This window comes from Mesitornis unicolor, unplaced genomic scaffold (genome assembly GCF_000695765.1).
Source record: "Mesitornis unicolor isolate BGI_N332 unplaced genomic scaffold, ASM69576v1 scaffold2284, whole genome shotgun sequence".
NCBI classification, from domain to species: Eukaryota; Metazoa; Chordata; class Aves; order Mesitornithiformes; family Mesitornithidae; genus Mesitornis; species Mesitornis unicolor.
The window spans coordinates 155,119-179,961 of NW_010181973.1; the positions used below are offsets into that span (position 1 = coordinate 155,119).

The following is a 24,843-nucleotide window of genomic DNA, read 5'->3' on the forward strand; positions in this document are numbered from 1 at the left end:
TGGGTCAAACTCCTTTTTTTCCCCTTTCTCATATTTTGTTCCTGCCTCTAGGATCTCAATAGCATTGGGGGGAAAAGCATCCTTGCAATAACTTACAGAAGAACCAGTTCTTTGTGCTCATAACTCTCTTACTTGAAATTTCAGCTAATTTCCTCTTTTTAAAACTCCAAAGAATACAGGTGGTGATATACCCTCAACATGAAATGAGAAACTAATAAAGTGGGCTCATTTCCAATACTGATTGTGAGTAATACTAGTTGAGCCAGATGTTATGTTCAGATTTCAAAGGGTCTCCATCCCCCACACTAAAGCAGCCTTCTGTTTTCTCCAGGGAGAAGCAGATTTGTCCCTGGCCTATAGTCTTGAACAGGTGAAGTCATAGGGATGCCAACCAGATAGCACAACGATAAAGTATATTTTAAGGCAACAAGGAGAAGAGTCTGTAAAAGGGGATACTGAGCCACCGCTGTGGTCGGTTAGGACTTGCTGAGCCGCTTGGCCACGTCTGCGTAGGCTTGCTCAATTTCTTTGTCCGCTGCACAGGTGTTGGTGAATTCATCCCTGGCATAGGCATTCTTCAGGTACCGCCACAGCCCTGTCATCTCTGTCGGGAACTCAAAGTTGCGGTATTTCTTTGCAACAATCTAAAGAAAAGATAAAAAAGGGGATATCTTGCAGGTGATGTATCTCCAGATTCCTTTCAGAGAGAAACTTCTTACTCTTTCTTGTCACATAATTAATAGGAAAGGAGAGAAATGCTTGGAGACTCAGGGGCTTATAATAGAAAAGCTTGAAAAGTCATTGTTGGTTGTCCTCTGTCTTGCAAGGATACTTCTTGGTCTGAGGACATTCTAAATCAATGGCCTGGCTACTGTCACCAAATAATTACTTTTATGGTAACTGAATTTCATTAATATTAATTTTTGGGGTTTTGGCAGTTTTTACCAGTCTTATATACATCACTTAAAGCTGAGACACCACATAAGAAAGAGTAGATAAGCTGAATCATAAAAAAACAAGAGAGATTTAAGGGAAAGACATTATTAACAATTATATATAGTATATTTTCGTTTTAACTATAATACTTATATTTAACATTATGTTATATTTTATATATATTGCATTCTATTTTTAATAAATACAATATATTTTGCCTGGCCTATGATATCAGAGGATGTAATCATCTACAGCTGTTGGAAGGCTGTATCCATGTTCATGCAAAGGAAAAATTTGAGATGGTATGGGTATCGTGATTGAGAAACCAAGATGATTTAGCAGACATTATAAACTGAAGTATTAGGATAAACTGGGGGTGAAAATGGTTATTTCAAGACTTGTTAGACTAGGAAAATGTCTATCAAGGGAAATTTTTGATTTCTAAAAACACTCAGGCCCTTATTCAGGAAAATAGTTAAGTGCATACTTAATTTTAAGCACCTGTATAGTCCCATTGAAGTCAATGAGGCTAATCTGTGCTTAAAGCTAGTTGGTTGGTTAAGTAGCTTGCTGGATTGGGATATTTCAGTTTTCCTGTAAGAAAATACCATATAGAATAATCCTGTGGTGACAGAATGAACTAGCTGATAGGAAGGGATGGATTAGCTGATTTAATGAGCACTCCCAATCTCTAATTTTTCTGACAGTATAAAATTGTTCCTGGGCATAAATTACATACATATGTGCCACAGAGCTCCCCTTTATTTTTAAAGCACATGGTAGAGTTGTTTCCATCTCAGATTTCTTAGGACAGTCGTGTTTTCAGAAATGACTGTGATTTGTTGTTATTACTAGGCTCCACTTGGTATATGCAAGTCTAAATCCTGTTCTAAACTAAATTTAATTAAGCATTCTCGCCTTCAATGGTGCTTCACACAAATATGTGGAAGATAAAACCTGCTGGGCAACTTAAGTCAAGATTTTCACAATTTTCAGCATACATCTTCCATCATATGAAAAAATAATTTACTCTTCTCTTCTATCTGTAAAATGCTTTTCAGACAATATCCTATGGCTATGCTTGTCTGAAAAAGATTTTAGTTCTCTCTTGACATATTTCATTTCATTCCAGGGAGAGAGGAACCAGTAAGGGTCACACATTCATTTTGCATTCTCTGACTCAAACATCACCAACGAAGATGAGCCAAAGAAAGAGCTAAACCTGTGAGGGTATTATCACATTTCTCACCTGGTGACTCACGCACTTTTTTAAACTTTTTTTTCTTTTTTTGCATGTGTGCAGTCAGCTCCCAAGCTCAGTTTATGTTTTGGCTCATGGAGCCAAATTAGATACATGACTTGGCTTTAATTCCTAGCTTTCTTGCGTGCCATGGTCTGCCAGGTATTTGCTTTATTCTAAAGAAACATGTAATCCGATAAATTAAATAAATGCAACATTTAGAAGTCAAGATGATATACAACATTTGCACGATACCAGTGACCATTGTACATTTCAAATGCTGGACCTCAGTGGTGACTTTTATTTGTTAAGTTCCCTGTGTGAAATACCAGCTGGAACAAATATTCCCCAAAAAGATGAACTGCAACTCAAAAAAAAAGTTACAAATGGGTGGGAACTGACTAAAGTTTTGACATCTCTCTTAAGAATAATGGTAACTAATTAATATGAAAGACTGTTGTTACTTGCAGCAGGGTAAAAATAAAGAGATGGTATACCTAGACCTTAATATTATCTTTGCCATTAACTACTGATGGGACAATTTCCTTATGTACTAAATACTAAGTTAATTAAACTAACTTATGGGAAATACTGAGGAGCAAAAGTGCATTTCAATCTGCTCTTCAAGGACTTATATCAGTGCTGAAATACATGTTGGCTTTAGGACTCAGCTGTCAGAGCAGGGCACTTCACTGTCTTATAAGGCTTCTTTGACCATTGCATGGCATTTTTTACCTTGACAACATGGAGTTTGGGCAGAAGGTTGCAGTCAGCAAGAGTCAGGTCATCTCCATCCAGAAACTTGCGTTTAGATACCTTCTCCTCTTCAGTGCTGTCTGCATCGATCTCCTCTGGCAGAGGGGTTCTCAGATAGTCATCCAGCTTCTTCAGAGCCTTCACCAAGCCTTTTTCAAGGGCTTTGCCAAAAAACAGTGAATAAGTGATTAGGGCAGAATAACAATTATTTAGAAGCACTCATTGTCAATGGCCATGGTAGTATCTAGAAAAAAAGCCAAGAGCTATTCACTTGTGTTAATTTTTGCTTCAATCACCCAACAAGGTCCACCTGAGGGTAAAGCAATGGAAAAAGGGGACACAGGAAACTGTTGTGCCATGTCTTCTTCTGACTAGCACCAAAAACAAGGAAAAAAAAAACAGTGAAGAGATCATGGAAGGAAAGAACTGTTTATCAGTATGATATACCAACAAAACACATACACCCTACGATATTCTTCTGGTCTGTTGGGGCCAGCACACAGTAAATTTGAGTTCTGTACACCATTACATTATTTTTCTAAGCAGCCGGGGAGGACTGTAATTAAGGAGAATTTTCTAGCATTACTTTAGCTCTAAAAAGTTGTAGTTTTACTACTTTTAAACCCCTTCCAGAATAATTAAACACAATACCAATAATTCCAGAGATGTTAACCAGAGCTCTCAGGAGCTGGAAGACACACTACAACTGAAATGGAAGTAATATAACAATAATTAAGTGCAACTCTACACAAAAGACATGAGATATTCAGTCACTGCTAAGATTACCCTCACTTCATGTTCAACTTAGGTGCAAATTCTCTTTTTAATATGTCTGAAATCAAATTTCACAAAGGAGAAGAGACTTTGAAGCTTTCACTTCAGTTACCGAAGACCATGTCCTACACTGCGCCAACAACTTCCAGGCTTAAAATGCCCCTTAGATATAATATGCAGCAGAGTGGAAATTTTTTAGTTAAAAATATGAACCCAGGCACAGAATTTGTATTCTTATGCATTACCAGCAAGATAATAGAAAAACTTGATTGCACTACTTCACTTAGAGAAAGCTGAAGGACTATATCCAGATTTGCCTGTTATTTAAACTGCAAACTCTCCGGGGCAAAAAGGGTCTTTTGCATCTCTGTTCGAAGGGTGACAAACACGACAGGGTCCTGGCCCCTGACAAGTGCCCCAAAGTGCTAAAGCAATATAAATAAGAAACAGCAAGAATTTACAATGTGAAAAAATAACAACATGACTCACGGGCTTAGGGCCAGAATTTCAGCTGGTGAAAATTACCTGCAGTGATTTATACCTGCTGCAGATCTGGCCTGGAGTCAGCATTTAAGGCCTAATCCTGTAAAATCATATATCTCTGAGTAACTTACTGCCATTTAACTTAGGAGAGACTACTCAATGCATCAAGTTACTCAGGTGGTGTAGCACTATAAGGCCCACAGAGATAAATATATTTATGGAGCAAAACACAGGCTTCAAAAGGCTGCAGCACTCGCTCTGCGTAGAGCAGTTTGCTGGCACAGGTAGCTCCACTGGCTCTGCTGTCAGCTGCCCCTGTGTTTTTGGCACGGAGAGAAAGGTGGAGCGTACAGGGCCATTGAGAGAGCAGGGGCCGAATGCCACAGAACATCATTTCTCTGCTGCCCGAATATCCATTAAATCCTGTGCCAGTGGTGGAAGTCAGATTAAGCTGCCTGATGCCTTGCTCCCACTGAAGCTTCTTGACCAAGCACCAGGGAACCGTACCAGCTCTTTTGTGGCTGCCTCAGACACAGTGGCAAATCCTGGCTTAATTGATTGACTGGAGAAATGACTGCGATCCAACTGAAAACACCCCAACAAACATAGCAGGGAGGGGAAGAACTTTATTTCTGAAAGCAGAGCATCTAAAGCGACTGAAGTGCTGCCATCCATAAAACAAAAGTGTTGCCATCCCCTATTTAATCAATTCAAATTGAATTTTGACACTGATATTCTGCTGTCAGATGCTGGCAGTGGTGTCTTTAATCATCTGCAGCTGTGCTCCACCCCACAACTTCTACTGAAGGGTAATGACTGCATAACGTGTAATATACCCCCATGTGGCAACACTCAAAAGACTTAGCAATCTCTTTTTGGTTTGACCTGTAACACCTGTTGAATAGATAATTCTTCTCTTGGCCAGCCTCAGACTATGTCCACTTACAGTTCATTAACTTAGAGACAGTGGAATTAAATTACTGTGATTTAATTGAATTTGGCTCATGCAGATTTTAGAGAACTGTCTTAACGCTGAGCATTTTCCAGTAGCTTCTTCACCCAGTTCTCCGAGTCATCTGTGCAGTATTTCCATTACCAGTACCACAGAAGATGCTTCGTGGTGGCCCATGGGGTCAGCTAGGTGTGTGTACAAAGACAGGAGCATCAGGTAGGATGTATTTATGTAACTTCTCTGGAACTTATTAGGGTTGGTTTGGGGTTTTATTTTCTTACTGATATATCAAAATGCATCATGGCTGTCTCAAAAACAATGTCTGGAGTGAAGCCTGCTTGTGACAGTGGGAAAAACATCTATCTGAATTCATACTTGGCACTTGCATAGGACAGCTTTAGTCCAGAAATAGAGTATGTTCTGGTTCAATGCATCTGTGGCCTAATTCACAGGCTCTGCTTGAACCCACAGGACCGTGAGATCTCCCAGTGAAATCACCACAAGGTCAGGACCATCTCTTATCCTGGTAGTCAAGAACTGGACCACTACTTGTGACTCCAATGACCACATTTAATTAATCAAAACTCTTCTGATCCTAGTAAATCCCTTAGAACAGCCATGAAAATAGAAGAGTAGTGAACAAGGGAGAACTGTCTTTCTTCCAACTAAATAGTGACAGAATTTTGAAAAGCTAAGAGCATTAAGATCTTAAAACTGCCATTTCAATCAGAGTTTAGGTGCACAGGGTCAGATTTTTAAAGTCTGTTGATATCTAAGCATTATGTGAAAGGTGAAAAAATATGAACAAAGAAATAACCTCCTCAGAATATCGTACAGCCCTGAAGGTTTTGGGACTCTTGCTAAGGGAAGAGCTTTCCGGGCTCATATTACTGATCAAACCCAGTAGAAGATTTAATTCTAAATCTTCCATACTATGGCTATTTTGTGAAAATCTGGATGACTATATGCATTGTCTCCACTGAGAAGATAGTGGGCAGTGGGAACTCACCAGGGTAGAGGACTTGTGAATACCAGTCACAGCACTAGACTGAATGAAGACATTTAAAAAGATGTGACCAACTAAAAAATGACTAATTCCCCATTTGTGAACATACTACCCACAAGGAATTTCAGAAGTGGCTAAGCAGCTAATTGCCTTGGCAACTTGTCCTCTCAGAAACATCATTAAATAACTAAACAGGTTTGTTGCTAACAGCTGAGGCTCCATTGCAAGTCAACGGGTGAGATTAATCTTTCCCTGAAGTGAGTAAATTAAATGAGATTAAATGAGTAGGTTTGACTAAACACCTTAAGTTTACTCTGTAGTCAGTGGAGTCTTCTCTTCTACACTTGGTGTAGGTGACCCCTTAATTAGCTGTGTGAAGAACTTGTCCTGAACCTCAGCCTTGCATTGTCTTGGTAATGGCAGGGTGGAGGATTCAATATTACAACACCAAGTGTAGCCATGCCTGAGAATGTGGCTCTGTGCTGCTATGGAAATTTCTACCTCCAATTGCTTCCCCACCCTGAAGACTTTCAGTATGAACTTAGAGATCCCAAATGTGACCATAGCCGTGTCATCAGGTTACCCTTGCAAACAGCCGCAATGTCTGACCTCATGGAAACCACCTTTCTGGACAGTGAAATCACCAGGCACAAAGGCACCAGCATCATATTGCCTCCCCTGTGATGTATTTAACATAACTTCAAATTCCAAGATGTTGTACGTGTGTATATGCAAAATCCATGGTGGAACCGTCTCTACCCTTCACTACTCTGCTCCAGGCTACTTATGCAGCCAAAGACATCCCCCCATTAGTAAACAACGATATTACTAAAAAAAAAACCCTCGTGAGCTCTTTGTGATTTTCCTTCTCCCTTCAAAACTATGCTTTTATACAACTTTACTTAAGAATCCTGAGTTAGAAGCCAGAAAAATAGCACTTTCCAACCTCAAAGCAACCACAGAACACTTAATGAATGTATTACCATCTGTCAAATGCACAGGGTGAGGTTCAATTTAGCTGATGATACCTAATTCACAATGACGCTCTGTTTTCAGCAAAAGGTTACTTGATGTTGAACAATGAGATTAACAAATCCTGACATGCACAGAAATACAAATAGTGTAACAAAAGTTAATAATTGGCAAAATTGTGCTCTCGGTTACACTGACATAAAAGAGGAGTAACTCCACATTGTCAACAAGCTATTCCATATTTACTCCAGTTCAACCAGGAACAGACTTTGGCTCAGTTATTCAACTCTTCAAGCAAAAACTTCCTTAAACTATTACCCAGTGCAACTATTTCCAGGGGACAAAGAGAAATCTTTGTGTCTTGAAGTATTTATACCACAACTGAACAAAACATTGGAAAATGTAATCCATGGAGCAATCCTGCGTGTCAAGGAGAGGGCCAGATGACAAAGACACACTCAAAGTACTCAAGGTGAAATTTTGGCCATCTCGAAGCCCGTGGAAGTTTTGCTGTTGACTTCAGTGGAGTTAGGAATTTTAAAGTCAAATAAGACTATTACAATCAGCTAATCTGACCTCTCAAATAATACCGGCAATAAAACTTTCAGCGCCATCCATCCTTTCCATCTCTATTTTCTGTGGGTCAAATAAGGCTGAAGCAAAATGGAAAGTAACTAGAAAGTAGTAAAAGAAAAACCGTTTGGAAAAAGTAAAACTGATTCAGACTGCCCACACCCACAGCATTTGCAGAGGTCAGACAAGGACTCTTCTTCCCCTTCCTTGAACTCCAAATATTTCCTTCCTTGTTTAATGCTGGGACAAGAAGAAATAGCAAAGCAGACAAAGCACACAAACGCCAATCTCTGTGGCCTGAAGGAGCCACTGGAAGGCAAATCATTCCATCCTAAAATAGGAGCCTAGGAAAAGCTGAATTACCACCAGAGGAGCCTGTCTCTCTCTTTTGAAAACAGGCAGACTGGCTACCTAAATTTGAAACTGCTAAAATTAGGTGAGATGACTCCTGTTTTACATGTCTGAGTGGAACCATTTGCAGGGTGAGGATTTTACTTGATAGTTGTTATGGGAAGGGATGGAAAGCATTGAGGGCACAATAAGAGCAATAAAAATATTTGATTCTTTGGCCAAATTGAACATAAAACCTATTTGTTTTACGTTAAAAGAAAGCAAATCTAGTTCAATTTTTTAAACCAACTTCAGGCAAAATAACATAAGATTTCCAAACAAACACGAAAAAAAAAGGATGGTTGGTTAAGCCAGTCGTGCCTAGATGTTCAGTCATTTCCACATCACTTAAAATGTTGGTAATCTTCATTACCATGTCATTTCTCAATTAAGAAGAGAATAACCTTTTGTTTCAAAAAGTTTAAGAGAAAATATTTTTACTTTTCAAAACAAGCCATTATTCATCAAATTCAACCTACATTTGTCAATAATTCAGGTTACTCACACCTCCCCTCGTGACATTTTTCATCAAATAAACATTTTGTCACAAAATATTTTCTCCAAGCCGAAGTAGAATATATGTGGCCCTCTTCGTAAGTGAATACCACAGAAAGCACAGTGAAAACAAGGGTTCAAAGTCATTGAAGCCCAGGAACATAATGACTTTTGTAGCCATCATCCGAAACCACCTGAGACTGTCCTCAGCAGAACTGCAAGTTTCTTAATTGTCAAGCCCCGGCAAGTTCAACTAACAATGATCCATGTACAAAAACGAACAGCGATTCCTGCTCCTACCTTGGGTCACTGATTGATGCGTTTCCTTTTTACTGCTTTCTTCCACTGCCCTCCAGTAAGATTTATCCTGTAACGCACGCAAATGAACTTGGTGAAATACGCAATGAGGGAAAAGGGGGAACAGTACATAAATATTCACAGTCTCGCACAAACAATCTCAGACTTATTTTTGCTTTTAAAAAAAACAAACCACCTTTCCTGATCACTTCCAGATTCAGAGAGTTTGATATTATATGAGACCCAATACTGTTTTCTGGTAGGAGAGGGAAATCAGCTAAGAAACAGCGATTTTAGGTAAAAAAATAATATCATTCTACTAGTCTGACAGTCTGATTAAAGACCAAGGATTTGTATTTTCACTCTGTTTCTCCATCCTGCTCATTTTTTTTTCAGGCAGCCTACAGAGTATTGTAACTTTAATCTGTAAAGATTAATCCTTCTCACATGGAGAAGCTGTGACTGCAATACGTGCGCCACTGTATTACATATTGAACAGTTTATCTTCCCCCCTGTGATTTCCATATAACCCTTGAGACCTGAGCACTGCCTTCATTTCTTCTGCTTAGCCATTTTAAGAGCCAGGTGTCTTGTCTAAGCTGGTTTCGAAGGTCCTCTTTCTGCTCAGAGGTACTAAGCATCTCCAGAGGGCTATTCCTTCTAGTTGCCTGAGAGAGACACCTGATTTAAACTGGTGTGACTCACTCCAGACGTGCCCTTCTCACTGCATTTAGTCAATGCCTAAAGGACTAGCTCAGACTAGACACCTCACTTTCAGGGAGGTGAAGTTACGTGAGATGAATCCTACCCTTTGAATATTCACCTAAGTGATATAGGATAACACCTCCCATTTTTGAAGAGATACTTAAATATTAGGGTTTAGTCCCCAAAGGGCAAGTGCATTGCCAATTTGAGTATTGCAACATCCTTTCAGACATGTTTCTGCCTTGTAAAATCCCCAGCTATGAGCAGCATCTACACTGAGAGGCAAGTGAGTGGGCAGTCACTAAGAGAGACATTGGAAATGCAGAGGTGAAGGATGGAGGTTTGGCTCCCATGCGTCCAAGGTATTTAGATGCCTAACTCTGGGCCAAAAGGAGTTTCTGGAGTGAGTCACCTCTCCTATTTAAGATGTTCCACTCTAGATAAATAATTCAATATTCACTGGAACAGAGACTTGGGTATGTTCCCACAACAAAGGTAAATGCCCACACAACCATACTGTCTTTTTCTGCTCACTTAATGAATACCTGGTTGTGTAGACAGAAAAGAAATAGATTAATTCCTCAACTCTGCTTTCCTGGTTGGCAGTTTCTCTTAGGGGACAGGGGTTCATATTCATCGTCCAGATGTGTCAGAGCTGGGACTTGAAAGGGATTTTCACTCCTGGTCTGTGTTCAGGTGAGCCCACACCGGGAGTGTGACAAGAGACACAGACACCGGTGCACACCTGCAAATAGGTATCACACACAACTTTGGTCATAAGCCGCCCTTCAGACATGGTCTAAAGCAGATATAAATAGGTGTATATTTTCCATATATGTTGGCGCATATGTTCTGTGTATGTCTAGTGGGAGAAATGGAGGGGTTAAAGCCCAGGAGCACTTCAGCCAGGACTCAAAGATATATGGAGTTGAAATACAACTGTTAGACACCCAAAGCAACCTTTGGAACCTGGATACATCAAAAATGTTTTAATTTACTTATGGATAAGATTCACCTTGTCTAACTTTAGTCATCTAAGAGTTAGGTCATTAGTCCAATCTAGTTGTCCAAGTCTGTTTTATAGATAGCAATGAAAAACAGGCACTTCTAAATGAAGTTCTCCCAGCTTTAGACCCATATTTGAAGATAAATCAAACTGCCCTTTAGAAATGGATTTATGTCCCTCTCTCTTGATCACAAAAGAAGTCAGGATTATGGAATGACCTACGTATAAGTTTTAGACAGACTTGGGTGAGATGATCCCACCCCTCCCTCCCCTCCCTACCCCACCGACAAACCTTTGATGATGTGGATTGACCAATTAAAGCTTCATCCCAAAAGTTTGGGATGCTTTGGCAAACCTGTCTCAAAAACTCCACAGAAATTCTCTCTGAGACTGAGACCTTGATTCCCCAGGTATCCCTTTCTAAGCCAGAGCAAACTGATAAAAGGGTTAAAAGGTTACCTGGATTTAGGAGACCCGATTCTTTTATTCTCAAGCTTTTCTACATCACCTTTTAAAAATTATTTTAATTCTCTGCCTTCCAACTTCTTATATAGAAAATAAGGACAATAGCAATCTTCAGGCACAAGCTTTACATTGGTAAAATCAGTAATGCACCAGTCCTGGACGTATGTCACAGTTTGAGGATAAACTGTAAATATAACAAAAAGAAGAGGCATCATCCTATTTTTATGATACCATTTGTCCTACTTTGAAATTAAACCCAGTGAAAAAGGTAAATAGATAATGTCTTTAAAAAGAAAATTGAACACATATTTTTCAAGCATCTAGGAAATTTGTTTTGACTTCTTTCTAGTTTTAGACTAAAAAGTCAGGTTTCTTCCTTCCATTTTCTTACTTGGATTTAGAGCAGAGGCAAGAAATAAATGTAATAGTTCTAATGTTATAATGAAGAATGCAGTTGGAACACCTTCAAATGCTGTTTTTTAAGAAGAAAGCCCAGGTGTTACAGTGACACCAGAAGAAGGGTTCATTTCCAAGTCTCCTAGGAGTCCAAGTGACCCCGAGGGCAGGAAGCAAGTGAATGTAAAACTACTGGCCTACAAGTGCCCCAGGAAGAACGGTGCCTAACTTGCATTCACAAATCATCCTAACTCTGTAGCAGTACGCAAGTGACAAGCGTCACGTCTGGAGCATGTCCCCGAGGGCCTAATCCTGACCTCTGCGGTGCTGCCTTGTGCAGGTGTCCCCAAACCAACTGCAGACAAGCAGCAGCTGATTTGCATCAGAAACCTGAAAAAAAAAACCAACCCAAACCATCAAGCCCTGCAGATTATAAAACCACTTATTTATAAGATAAGATTATCACTCTGGTATCTTGATTTTTAAGATGCTTTGTGTTTACTTGGAGTATAAAGTTTTGTTTTACTAGCAAAGAGCAAACAAGATGATTCTGGAAGTAACAAAGAAAAAATAACTACATGTTTCTGCATTAAAATAAGAGTAAATTTAGCTTCTGGTAGAGAGTGCAGCTGGGCTTTAGTGACAGTGCTGTGGGGACCCCTTGTGTTCTAATATTTAAGCAAAAAATTTTTGTTCCTCTACAGGCTGTTGGTGCTTGCATCTTTAATGTCAATTTATTTCAATCCCAGGCACTAGAAAAATAAAGTCTGCTTTTGTTTACACCAAGATAATCTCAGCTGCAGTCCATTCATTTCAACCACGTTGTTTTACTTCAGCAGTGGTGAAGACATGGGAGAGGGAAACGCAGCAATGCTCAGCTAGCAGCATCAGAGGATGAAGTTTTAAATCTTATTTAGTTCCCAAATCCCCCAGCTCACTTAGCAAATCTCAGTCCCAAATAGTTTTATTTTAATGTTTTTGGCCTTTGTGTTCAAAATTGTTACTCAGATACAAAAAAATCATGAGACTATGAGATTTGCAAATGACTCACATCTTAATTCTTTTCCATTGTTTCTCTGCTTTTGGGAATTTTTTGTTTCAGGCTCCATGAAATGACTTAGGGTTCATTGTGATTATGCCTCAACTTAACCCCTCTGAAAGGAGGAGGAGCTATAATTATGTCTGGATGTATGAAAAATTTTCGAGTACTAGTAGGGAGGTCATATTCCCTCTGTTGCAACAGCCCTGTTGCAACAAGTATTAAGAATATTTTTCCCAGCTCTAATGTCCCCAGTTAAAAAAGGCTTTGAAAATTTGAGCAAAAGGTCAAAAGAGAACAATAATATGGTACTCAAGGGCTGCAAACAAGCCTCAAAATGTCAGGATTGGAGAGTTTATTTGTTCAGCTTTTATTGGAGAGAAGGCCAAGAGGTCAACATGCACAGATGCCCTCTCATGGACAAAACATCTGGGAGGGATGCGTGAGGGAGCTCTTCAGCCTTGTAGACAAAAGTGGGAAAACGTCTAATGGTTGGAAGGTGGACAAATTCACTTTCCACATTGCCAAAGGAAGAAGCTGTTTAAGGAACAAACAAGGAGAGAGGGGAGGTGGACTTACTGCTTGCAGTGTTTCTAACAAGACGAATAAAATCCAAGCTTTAATCCAGTTCTGGCAGAAATGGGCTGGAAGGGAGCAGAGTTGCATGGGCAGCTTGTGGCACTTTAAAATCCATAATATCATCTTTTAGATCTTGGAACAAGGACCAAGCTGGGTTGACTGTACCATCATCAAAGTCACAGAGAATTTGCTACTCAGCATTAAGACAATGACTGCAATTCAATCCCATGCTTCAAGACTTAAGATGCTTGCAAAGATCACAGTAGTTTTTCTCCCAGAATGCAATTAATCAGATGTGTTATGGGGCTGTCAGGTCATTCTTTGCTAGAGATGGGAATGGTTGCACCATGCCTTGGAGTGTTGCAGAAATCTCACTGATGCAAAATAACTTAAACTTTAAAGGCTGAAGTAACAATGGTTGCTCAATGGGCAAAACTGACTGGGATGTGATTTGAAGGAGATAGTAACCCAAAGTCACTTTTAGCCTCAAACTGTGAAATTCTGATTTTTTTTTTTTCTGCAATCAGGAGAATCAAGATATTTAGAAAAGAATCATGTCTCCAGTTCCCATTTAGTCACCTTATTCCCAGCACTGTTTTGAAGCTAAAGGTCAGCTATTGAAGATCTGATCTAATAAAGAAAATCAGTAACACTGTTTTTCAGTTATGTCTCATTCTTCTCTTCCCTGTTATTTTATGAAGAACATTTGCATGCATAAAACAAAAACTCTGTTTTGGGAAAAACAGATTCTGGGCCAAACCTTCTCCCTTTGAAGTCATCAACAGTTTTGCAAACTGACTTCTAAGAGCCAGTCACTGGGCTGTCTCTCATGTGATAGCTTGCTCTACAGTTGTTAAATATGAGCCTGTAAGCAATCCTCTTGAGACAATAAGACCAATTGGGTGCTTAAATCTGGACATTTGCTTATGTAAGATTTGGACTCTTTACTGAGTTAGGCCACAACCCTGTCTCAATCCTTGCTGTGGGGAACATATTTAAGATGCATCACATATATTGCAACGAAGGGAGTTACCCACTAGTGCGAAACCATAGAGCAATGAAGTTAAAACTCAGTTCTAAATAATAATGTAATTTAGGCCTCCCATTCCAGCAGTGAGGCACTTAATTCCTCCCAGGACTGCTGCCGCCAGATTGCTCTAATCCACTTCCAGCTGTGCTACTGCTCCTGTGTGCAAGCATGGGAGCTCGACTGGGAAGCACAACAAAGCATCCCAGTAAAGCCAGCAGCACTTGGAGGAATATCCAAACACACAGGGGAAATAATTCCCTCTTAAAGAAGAGCATCTGCCAACTACAGTTCCCGTTGCAAGTATTTTAGTCTAGGCCTGGCCTCTGCATATAGGCCCTGATTCAGCAAATGCTCAAGAACATGACTTAATTTGATTGTATCACTAACCTTTTTGACTACACTATATACTGTCAATGTTTTTTTAGGGTTGTGCATATTCTCTGTCTTTAACTTATATAAATATATAGATTCTTCCTTTTTTTTTTCTCTCCCCTGCTATGGTATAGTATGGTTTCACAGTACAGGTGTATCAAAAATACTATATCTGTTGGTATATTAATTGTAAATATTTACTGTTCCCAGGATAGCTGCATCTAAGACTGCTAATCAGGCCTACCAAGTCCCTGCCTTGGAGGGCTTGCAGTCTGATTGCATTTGGACTCATACAGAGTTTTATTTTTATGTTGTTTTGAAGTAGTATTTTTCACATTTCTGTCAGGAAAGTTTCATACCTTAATTAGCAAAGTCTTAGAAGAAGGAAAAAAACCTAAATGATAGGAAATTTCAGAAACATTCCCTAGTAAGGGACATATTTCCAAGGTTAAGATGGTGGCTTGTTACCATTTTAGAAAACTGAAAACCTCTTCTTTCCAATGGCATAAAATCTGAGATCTTAGTTTTGGCAGGTCAAAAGATATTGGTCCTTAAAGCTGTCACTGGTACCTGGCAGAGTATTGATGGCTCTGGGCCTGCAGCCAGCACGATTTTGCAGAGAACTTTCAAAAAGTTATTTCTCAAGCAAACTTATTTTGCAAACTGCTGTTTCTGAGCATTTTAAAAACAGTCTTTGATTACCAGGCAGAAAGCAGATAAAGCGATTTAAGACAGATGATAAATGCTACTTGCGGCACTACTTAACAAGTTAGCACACAGCTATCACCGCTGTTTTAGTGGTCTTTTTATGTGTGTTTTTATAAAGAGACAGAGTGGAGAACGGTTTTATTAACATATCATGAGTGAGTTATATGGGTCATCCCAAATGAATGGCAGTAAAAGCTTTATATCACACTCACCAACATGTATTTGGTACTTTATGTGCCACAAATGTTGCAGAAAAGCTATTTTACATATGTTTTAAAGACTGGGTATTTTTTATATTAGGGCTGGTTTTGTAAAGCTGCCAGGCACTTTAGCTACCGCGAGCCCAACAGTACTCAGCTCAGAGGGAGCCATAAAAGCTTGTTTAAAATGTTCTGAAATAACTTTTTTTGTGCTTTGAAGTGATACAGTTAAAGATCTGTCAGCCTGAGACATTCCATAGCTAGAAAGCCCATCACAAAGCAAGTCCTTTTCTCTAAAATTACTTTAAAAGGTACTTCTAGTCCTTCTTGGTTGCATGACAGAGAGAACTTAATATCATCAGAGTGTAGGACAAACTGTGGCTCTTGCTGGCCCTTGGACATGTGTGGGGATTTGCAGTGAAAAAGGGAAATTCTGCGACTGCAGAAGAAGTAGGAAAAAATTTAATGACAAGTTGATACGCAGACATCACACACACACACACACATATATATATTTATACCTATATACTTATATGGCACCTTGAAAATCCATGCAAAAAGCATAAAGCATTACTGTCGGTCCCAAATTAGAGCCTGGTCCAAATTCCCTGTCACAGGAAACTCCCCATCAACACAAGGGCATTCAAACAGCATTTTTAACTTGCTCCATTAAAGCCAAGAGGAGCTGACCCGCACAATCGAGAAGCTCCCACCCCAGCTACGTACATCAGCTCAGTTGTCACGAACAATCTGCATCACAGAGCTGTTATTACTGTAAATAATCTACGTAGGTCTTTGGAGTGAACTGATTTTCTGCCTATTTAGGGAGGTATGCAGTGACCTCTAGAAAGGATCAGAGCACACCATCCAGCCTGCGCACGTACCTATACTATGAGTTTGACTCTCTTCTCAGCAAGAGCAACTCCACAGTGTAAAACTGGTGTAGGCCAGTTTTAATTCCAGCCCTATATATTTGTGTGTGTGTGCATCTACCGTATACACAAGTACACTGCACACGGAGAGAGATATTTCCAACCTCACGCATTTAACCACGAAATATGATGTAGCTACTGAAAGAGGTGAACAGCGTTTAATCACGTGTAAGTTAATGATTTAAATGCACTTTTATTTTTGGCCTCTTGATGTAAATCCAAACCAGACAAGCGGAGTCCTCTGGTCAGACGGCTGGAAATTCCTCTGCATGAAATCATGTTGGTGGTCTCCCAGCTCAGCGCCTTCTGAAGAGCCGTACAGTGAAATATCCTTCCATACCACTAATGAATGCGCCCACCCACACTGGAGCTAGTGCCCCCTAAGAACTCAATTCAAGAACAACTTTTTAAACTCGTAAATGAAATCAAAGGGCTCATTCTATGAGCCAAGGAACTTGCAATTTTAGGCGGGACAGTTAATGGGTGGCTACGATAGGTTGTCCCCATGGTTTGCAGTATACAGTCTCGGAAGAAAAAATAATAAGCAAGATACCAAGTATGTGCACAGCTTTCCAATTAATGAAATCTCATCCTCCTCCAATGAATACATAAACTGTTGATACCCTGATTACTGTACAGAGTTTGGGTGACTTGCTCAGCATCAACCAAAGGCACCAAAGTAAACTCACAAGATCTTGGTTTATGTTTGTGTGCTCAGACAAGACCTTCTAGATATTAAACAATTACTAAGCAACCAAAAATTCTCAAATTGGCCATGAAAACTTGAGCAAGAGCATTCAGGAAATAATTTTTAAGACTGCTGCTACTGAAGTCTCTGAAGGACTCCTGCTCGTGTGTGAATGAGCACTTGTCATGTAGAGTCCAAGCGGTGAAGCCTGGTGGCAGTGGCCAGAGGACTGAATAACCCAGTTGTGCTACCAAAGCAAGATGTGGATCTATCCCACGATGAGGAGACGACTCCTTCAGAGAGGCCTGTTATAAAATTATCGAGTGACACAGGGGGTGGAAGGAATCAAGCCTGTTGTAATTGAACTGACTTGAAATAATAAATGCACACACTTTCTTTAAACACAGCTTGCCACATCCTGAGAATCTGGAATCAATTCCTTCCCTTTCAAGAAGCTTAAAAGTGGTGGGACTTTGATATGGCATGAGCATGTTTGCTTCTGGGCTTACAGCCCTCGCCAGCCCATTCCAAACCTTTCAACGTTTTTATATTGTAAGACAGAAAAGTTAGGAAAACAAAGATGGAAAAAAAGAATCACAAATTCAGGGAACTATTAAATCAGGGCAGCCTAGCTGCCAAATACCTTTGGTAAGTAAATGAATCATGATCAATAACATATTGCCACACAGACTTACAGAAGAAGGTTATCACCTGCTTCTGTGCCAGGCATAAAACATAACGGCGTGTGGCTAATGAAGTACTGCTTGAATCCAGAAAAAAAAAATGTACTATTTTTCTCTGTAATGTGAAAGCATTTTACTTCAAAGTTATTTTAACTCATCCAGAAAAAACATTATTTTTTTCCATGAAAACTTTGTCAAAATCAATAGGTTACTGTGAAACGCTTCTTTTTTGATGATGTTGCATTTGTGAGAGGAAACTGTCTTGATTGAAGGAAACCTCTTTTGTTAAGAAGATGTTTCAGCTCTGATTGTAAAGCTGCTTGCTTTATGTATTCACATGTTTGCCACCAGAGGGTATCATAATCTCAGAAACAAACAGACTTAAGTATAATTGTGTCTTCATTTACATGCAAGAATTCAGACACACACCAAACCAAGAAATTACAAATCTTGTTTTCCTCAGTAACTCTTCCATTATCAGGGAAAAAAAAATCATTTAGCTACTTAAAGGCTACAGGCTGTTATCAGTGCCATCTCATCACCTCTCTCAGGACAAGAAATAGTGCAATGACACAGCCAAGTGATGGCATCACTTGAAGTTTTAAATCATTGCATGGCCCTGGCTGTTAACCCTCGTGGGAGGAACACCAGCTTGGGCTTATCCTTCACATGCACAGGTTCTCATTATTTCTCACATACAGTATCCTCATACTGCGTAGACCTCATTAATTATCCCAAACACTTCATGCCATTTTTCCGCAAAGATTTAGTAGCCACAGGCTGTAGTGAGAGCTCACGTTATGTAGACCGCATGATCTCTGCTAAACCAGTGTGCTCTGAAGAATTATCACATATAATTACCCCTAACACACTCTTCTCGCAGCTAGAGATAGGATGATGCTACAAATTCCCAGCCTGATATCCCACGCGTTAATGAATTCACCTCCCTGACTCCCAAGTTAAGAACACATAACTCAAACAACCTGGTGTTTGGTGCTTTAGCTTGCTTGGTATTCAGCACTCCCCTACTCCCAACTAACATAAACTAATATTATTTTTATATAACTGTCTGGGTTCTCCATTCTATTTTGGATTTATTAACATGTCTTTTTCTATTTGTCTATTTTGATCATGTGCAACTGATGTCCAGATCACTGGTGTGGCTTTCCAGATTAACCCAAGCACTTGAGTCAGTCAGAACTAAGAGCCAATATAGAGGATGTCTGTGATTAGTTTATACCTTTATCTGAGAGCTGAGGTATAGAGGAACTGCATAAGAACAAGCAGAAATCTGTTCCTTTTGGATCTTGGATTTTGGAGACAGGGAAAGGGACGCTCTCCTAAGTAATTTTATTTTATGTTTATAAAATGCTTTTTATTATTACAGAACTATATACAACTACTTCTGCTGTTATACTGGAAAGATAATGCATCAGAACCTACTGCAAAATGACATGTATCAGATCAGAGCTAAAGCCCTAGATCCCTTTTTAATTTGTGCTGCCAGTTTTTAAAATACCAATTGAAAAGAAATAGGTTCATTAGGAAATATTCATGCAGTGGTGGTGTCCTTTCCTTTTTGTAGTCTTTTCACTGTTCAAGAAATCTAACACAACTACCTTTTAATTAACTCATTAAGTGACATCTAAATCAGCCTTCAGAATAAGTGCTGCTGGATAGGAAAGTGGGCAAAATGACTCTGGGATAAGGGAAAAGCTGTTCTTGCTTAGCCCTTGAAATTGGAAAGTCAATTACTTTGCTGAAATTGAGGTCTACTTCCCACATGGTGTAAGTCTGCACTGATATTCGCAAGGACTCCGAGGTCCTCAGTTACTTTACTCCATTGATAGAAAGAACATGTAGGTACTACTTACACTCTGTTCATCTCTGCTTTATTCTCCTTGCACTGCAGCACTCCAGCTGTAAAAAATTAAGCTAAAGGCTTTTCTCTACTTCAAAGAGGAAAGTTCACTATGTTCAGAAATTGCAACATGTCTGCATATCACAGAAGCGCAAATCGACTGCAGCGTAACATCTCTTTTCTCTATAACGTTGATGTGCTCTATTGCCATTGGGAAGCATTTTGCTTCTATTTTCAAGAATGCCTAAATGAAGAGTTTGTTAGACAGAAGTAGGGGCTGCCAGCCCTTATGAGTCCAGGGATTTGCATACTGCAGAGTCACTGAAGCACCGCATTGGGATTATGCATGTGGACAGACACCCGTGGCTGTTTCAGAATGCAAAGGGCAGCAAGGATTAATTTAAGATTTAAAGTTGGGAGCAGACCCTAAAAATTCCATGTAAATGACCAAGATATTTTATTTTTACTGTAACATCTCTTTAGTCTAACTCTCAATTTGTCTTCCGTATACAACTTCCTACAGAGGTAAGCTAAGCATCCCACCAGCACTAGACAAAATATAACTTTTTAGCATCCCTGAGAAGTGAAGCACTTACAATTATTTCCTTCTGTTAACAATGGAAAAATATCACGGTACAGATTGTTATCTGACATAAATTACCATTTACCCATTTCCATCTCACGGGTCAGCCCCAGGCAATGAAATGTGATCACACAAAAATATCACGGCACAGATTGTTATCTGACATAAATCACCATTTACCCATTTCCATCTCATGGGTCAGCCCCAGGCAATGAAATGTGATCACACAGATGAAATCTGTGGCGGAGCTGGAACCTGAAAAATTCTAGTCTTCTCTGAATTATATGACAGGAGCACATGGTATTTAACATGCTTTAGGTCTGTGAAACTACTAATATAGGGTAAGACATACATAAGTGAGTGACTGCAAACATTCTAGTAGATAATCTCGAGGGATATGGAAGTGTAAATCCATTAGCTTTCATGGAGCAACTGGAGCTTAGACTGGCTGAAGTCTTTACGAGGCGAAAGGAATGTGGGAAAGAAAAGCAATTTCATTACAAAGATGGTGTAGGATGCGTGTAAATATGCATGGCATCCAGCTTCTCAGGGGAGTATTTATTGAGACACACAAACAAAAAAAAGAAAGAGTGCAATTACATTTCTTAAAGCCACTTCTTTCATTTAATTACTTTATGTTAAATACCTTAATATAGCTCAGTTTACAAGAGCAGAGTAGCTATAACAGTGTAACATAACCATGAGATAAGTGGGTCAGGAGTCTGATGGCCACAACTAACACATTATGAAAGGTCAGGGCATGGACTTCTCTCACCCAGTCACTACTAAATTTTCAGTATTGGCATGGGTTTGGGTCCACTCAATACGCAGTCTTCTAAGAGCCTGGGCAGAGTAGAGGAGGTAGCATAGGCCATCAGCCACTTCCAGTAAGCAGTATGGGACCCTGTTCTGGTGAGGGAGCTGGGCTGTGTGGACAAAAGCCATGTCATGGCAATGGGTAAAGGGGCTACTGAACGCTTTTCAGTCTCTTTTATTTACAAGTATACATGCAGTCAATTCAACTACAGACATATGAATTGAGTCCACTGAACTTACCATCAAGTTGATCAGCAGTGGTACCTGATGTCACATGAACAGAGTTTACAATAAAATGATGGGAGAATGGCAAGACTATGCCAATTCAAAGTGCACAAACTTCCTGGCTCTTTTGGTAATGATCTTACTCACCAGCATTATCCTGCTGCTTGGTATTTTTGATGTATGCAGAAAATTTGGAGAAGATATCGATTCCAGCAGTGTTTGACTCCCGGTGCTTAGCAGCCAGCTTGGGGTACCTGAAAAGGGAGTAGAAGTGTGTAAAGCAACATCTTGTTATCAGCAAATAGTGATGATTACAAATACAACTCACAGGATAAAGGAAAAAGTCCTGCATGGAGAATTGCAATTAATGCTTTCATTTATCTCAAAACAGCAGTTTGGCAAGTCCCTCTTATTAATATCTGTGTCTGTCAAGGCAGGCATTTGGACAGTTACACAAGAATGGCTTCATGGCAAAGGTAATTGCACTGGTGCTTTATGTGACCACAATCCAAGATACAGTGGGCTTAAATCAGAAGGAAGCATAAATTTCCAGAAAGGTGCAGGGGAGTCTGGCAGTCAGCTCACTTTATTATGAATGGCAGTCGTGTCTGGTTCCCTACGCTAAAAACTACTCCAGGGTGTAATAGCAAGGCATGTTAGTACTACCCAGGTGACAGAACATAAAGTTTTCAGTCTCTGATTTGTTTTCTGTAGACATCTGGTGCAAAGGAATATATCGATTTGAAAGACCAGCACAAACTAATGACTCCTACTATTTCAGTGGTCTTGGACCAGAGTACAGAATATTTAAATATCTGATCTCTTGCCTCAGGACTGGCCTATAGCTGCTGATTCAGTTGGAGGTAAAACACTCCATAAGGAACAGAGACAATTTTCATTGATTCATAGATTTTAAAGTCTAAAACACAAGCCAACATTTTTTTTTCCATTACCCTTGTATTAAATCCAAAATGTTTGACTAACTAAGGCATATCTGGTGAATCTGAACCTTTCCTGGGTAGCTTGTTCCAATGGTTAATCATCTATACTGAAAAAATCTGTGCCTTGTTTCTAAGCCGAATTAGTTTGGTTGTAACTTTCAATCGTGGGCTTTTGTCATTCCCTGACCAGAATAATGAGCACTTTTCTGCCTCCAGAGCTTCTCGTACTCTGTAATCAGTTCTCCTTCCAACCTTTCCAATACACCATACAGCTCAGAAACCTCCAGGTTTTTGCTGTAAAATGCTTTTCCTGGCACATATACTTTGTGTGGCAACTCTCAGCATGTATTCCAAGTTATTTTTAGCTTTGTAAAATGTGGACACCAGACCCCTACAAAATTTTTCTAGCATTGGTCTCCTTAATTCTGCATACAAGGGCATCCTGAAATGTGTACAGAGAAAACATTCTGCAGTTATTAGTCACACAAGTAACCTGCACACATGGAAGTCATCTCACTGAAGCCAGCAAGTTTCATAAATAAATATTACTCCTGTAAGTAAAGATTGTAGGAGGGAGTGCTTTTTAGGAACTCCTCTTAGGACATCTTTCATTCCTAGGAAATGGAATATTGACTGAAAAAATCCCGAGTTCTTACTTTGGAGGTGCAAGAGTCTCTTCCAAGAATTCCTCAATCTTGTTAACATCTGTCTTGACTTCTCCATTAAAAGTCAAGAAAGGTGGGTGGGTCCCAGGAGCCAGGTTGTGTAGGTCAGCTGGCTTTCTGCAGAGAGAGAAAAAACCATGAAATCACTAATCTTTATGGTCAGGTAGTTGCACAGATATTTATAGTTCCTACAAAAGCAGATTGCCCTTCTTTTTTCCTGTAGTTTGTGGTTAAAAGACTTTGAAACTACCCCAAGCACCCTGTTAAATATAAAAACATTCCACAAGTGAAAAAAAAATCCCAAACTTGAATCCCAACTCTTTTGTTGTGCACCGCAGGCTCTCTAGGCTAGATACAAATCTGATTGAACTTGGTGGGGCCTTTCTATAGGGCAAACACTGGATCATATCACTACTTTCAAATAAACTGAACAATTTTTACCTTTTCAGGTCAACAGTGGTGACGTTGAACACAACTCCTTTGAGCCACAGGATCATGAAGAGACGCTGGGAGAACGGGCAGTTCCCAATGCTTTCTCCATCTATGCCGGCCTGAGGGATGGAAAGAGAGGAAAAATAAATTTCAGCCTTGTTAGTCACTTACCTCCCTGAAGACGGAAAATTGGATGTTGAAAGAAAAATAACCAGTGTAAAAATAACTGACAGTGCCTGTTATTTAGTACGGTTTATCACCACCATAAGAATGGAGTTACTGCAGGATTCAGCCTTTATCAGGAGCTTCAGAAAGCCAACTGGTACCTTTCCTGAGAGCAGCTCTGGGTAAAAGAGACATGTCCCTTGCTGAGGGCAAGCAACACCCAGGAGACTGTATATTCTTTCAATCACTCTTATCCCTACAGGACTGCCTACTTCATAGGCATGCTATAAAACTCAGGACAGGTTTTCTGCTCTATTTAAGACTGTGGACTGCAGTTCAAGATCTGCCTCACTGTTTTACCAGCCAAAATATGTGCCTTCAGATCTAGATTGAAACCCAAGCACTCATTCACTCATTCTTGTTCACATCCAGCCTCAGACACAACCAACCTGATCCAGACAAATCTCCATCTGAATCCTTCCAAAGTTAAAGGCAGATTTCGGCCACGGCATTCAATAATTCAGGCTGTTCCTATCTCTAGTACCTAATGAGTTGCCTACAAACCACTACAAAACAATAAAAAACTGCTAGTGTTAGCACTGAGGAAGCAGCCTGTTTTTTCCTCTAAAAATTTATGGTCCTTAGCCATGCACATCCTGACTTTGAGCCATGGAGGGATACAAATAACACTAACTGAACTGAGCCAAAGCTGCATCCAAGGACAACATCCTTCTACAATAATTATGCTTGTGGCCAAAGCTTTCAGGACGATAATGTTTTTGATAGATTTCCATTTTAATTTGTGGTACCATTGTGTTTAAACGATTCTTATAATCCTGGTGAAGCAACCAACCTTCTGTTGTTGACCCACATGCGTTGCATAACTGTATTTCATGCGCACAGTTTGTGTCCCAAAACGGCTGATGAAAGAGCTAAGCAAATATATGCTCTTTTCCCTTGGAGAAATGTTTATATTACTCTGTTTGTTCTCATAAATTTTGTCTTATTAATATTCAAGCTGGGAGGTAGTCTTAAAGATGGAATCACTTCTAATTATTACAGTTCTGTGAAATATGCACAGCATAAGTAGAAACATTTTAAGATGCATCCAGCTGCTACAAATTCAGGCCTTCCATGTGAAATGTTTTGCTGAAAGTTTTTCTGGTAGGTGTCGTGAATCTTTTTCATGTCTTGAATGCAGCTTTTTTATGATTTTGAGTTTAAAAACAAACTCCAGGTTTCCAATCTACCAAAATATGGAGAGAGTGTGTATTCAAGGCTTGAAGACAACCCACTGTAAAGTTTAGTGGTATGTAAAGAGTTTTTCCCTGGGTTCAGATTGGGTTTCAAACACTCCAGAGATGATTGGATAAGGGGGTACAGTTTGGCTGCTCTTCTACCTGAAATCATGGATCTGCCATTTGCATGGCTGATTCTTGTCTTTCCTTCTCTGAATTTGCTTTGACATATAACTCCAT

The 24,843-nt window shown here is 39.6% G+C and overlaps 1 protein-coding gene across 1 annotated transcript; it reads right to left on the reverse strand.

The window, feature by feature from the left end:
- Positions 1 to 476: 476 nt before the first annotated feature.
- LOC104539922 (chloride intracellular channel protein 5) lies at positions 477 to 24,843 on the reverse strand. Its single transcript, XM_010183598.1, has 6 exons — positions 24,826 to 24,843; positions 23,210 to 23,319; positions 22,760 to 22,885; positions 21,310 to 21,416; positions 2,912 to 3,093; positions 477 to 644 (listed from the first exon to the last, which is right to left on the reverse strand). The coding sequence occupies exons 1-6, from the start codon at positions 24,841 to 24,843 to the stop codon at positions 477 to 479; spliced, it is 711 nt and encodes a 236-aa protein (XP_010181900.1).

Bases quoted from the DNA above. Each gene is read 5' to 3' on its own strand.
- LOC104539922 (XM_010183598.1), bottom strand. The intron at 22,886-23,209 runs GTAAAAATTGTT...CTCTCTCTGCAG, and splicing joins ACCACTGTTGACCTGAAAAG to AAAGCCAGCTGACCTACACA. The intron at 3,094-21,309 runs GTGAGTAAGATC...TTTTTGGCAAAG, and splicing joins CAAGCAGCAGGATAATGCTG to CCCTTGAAAAAGGCTTGGTG.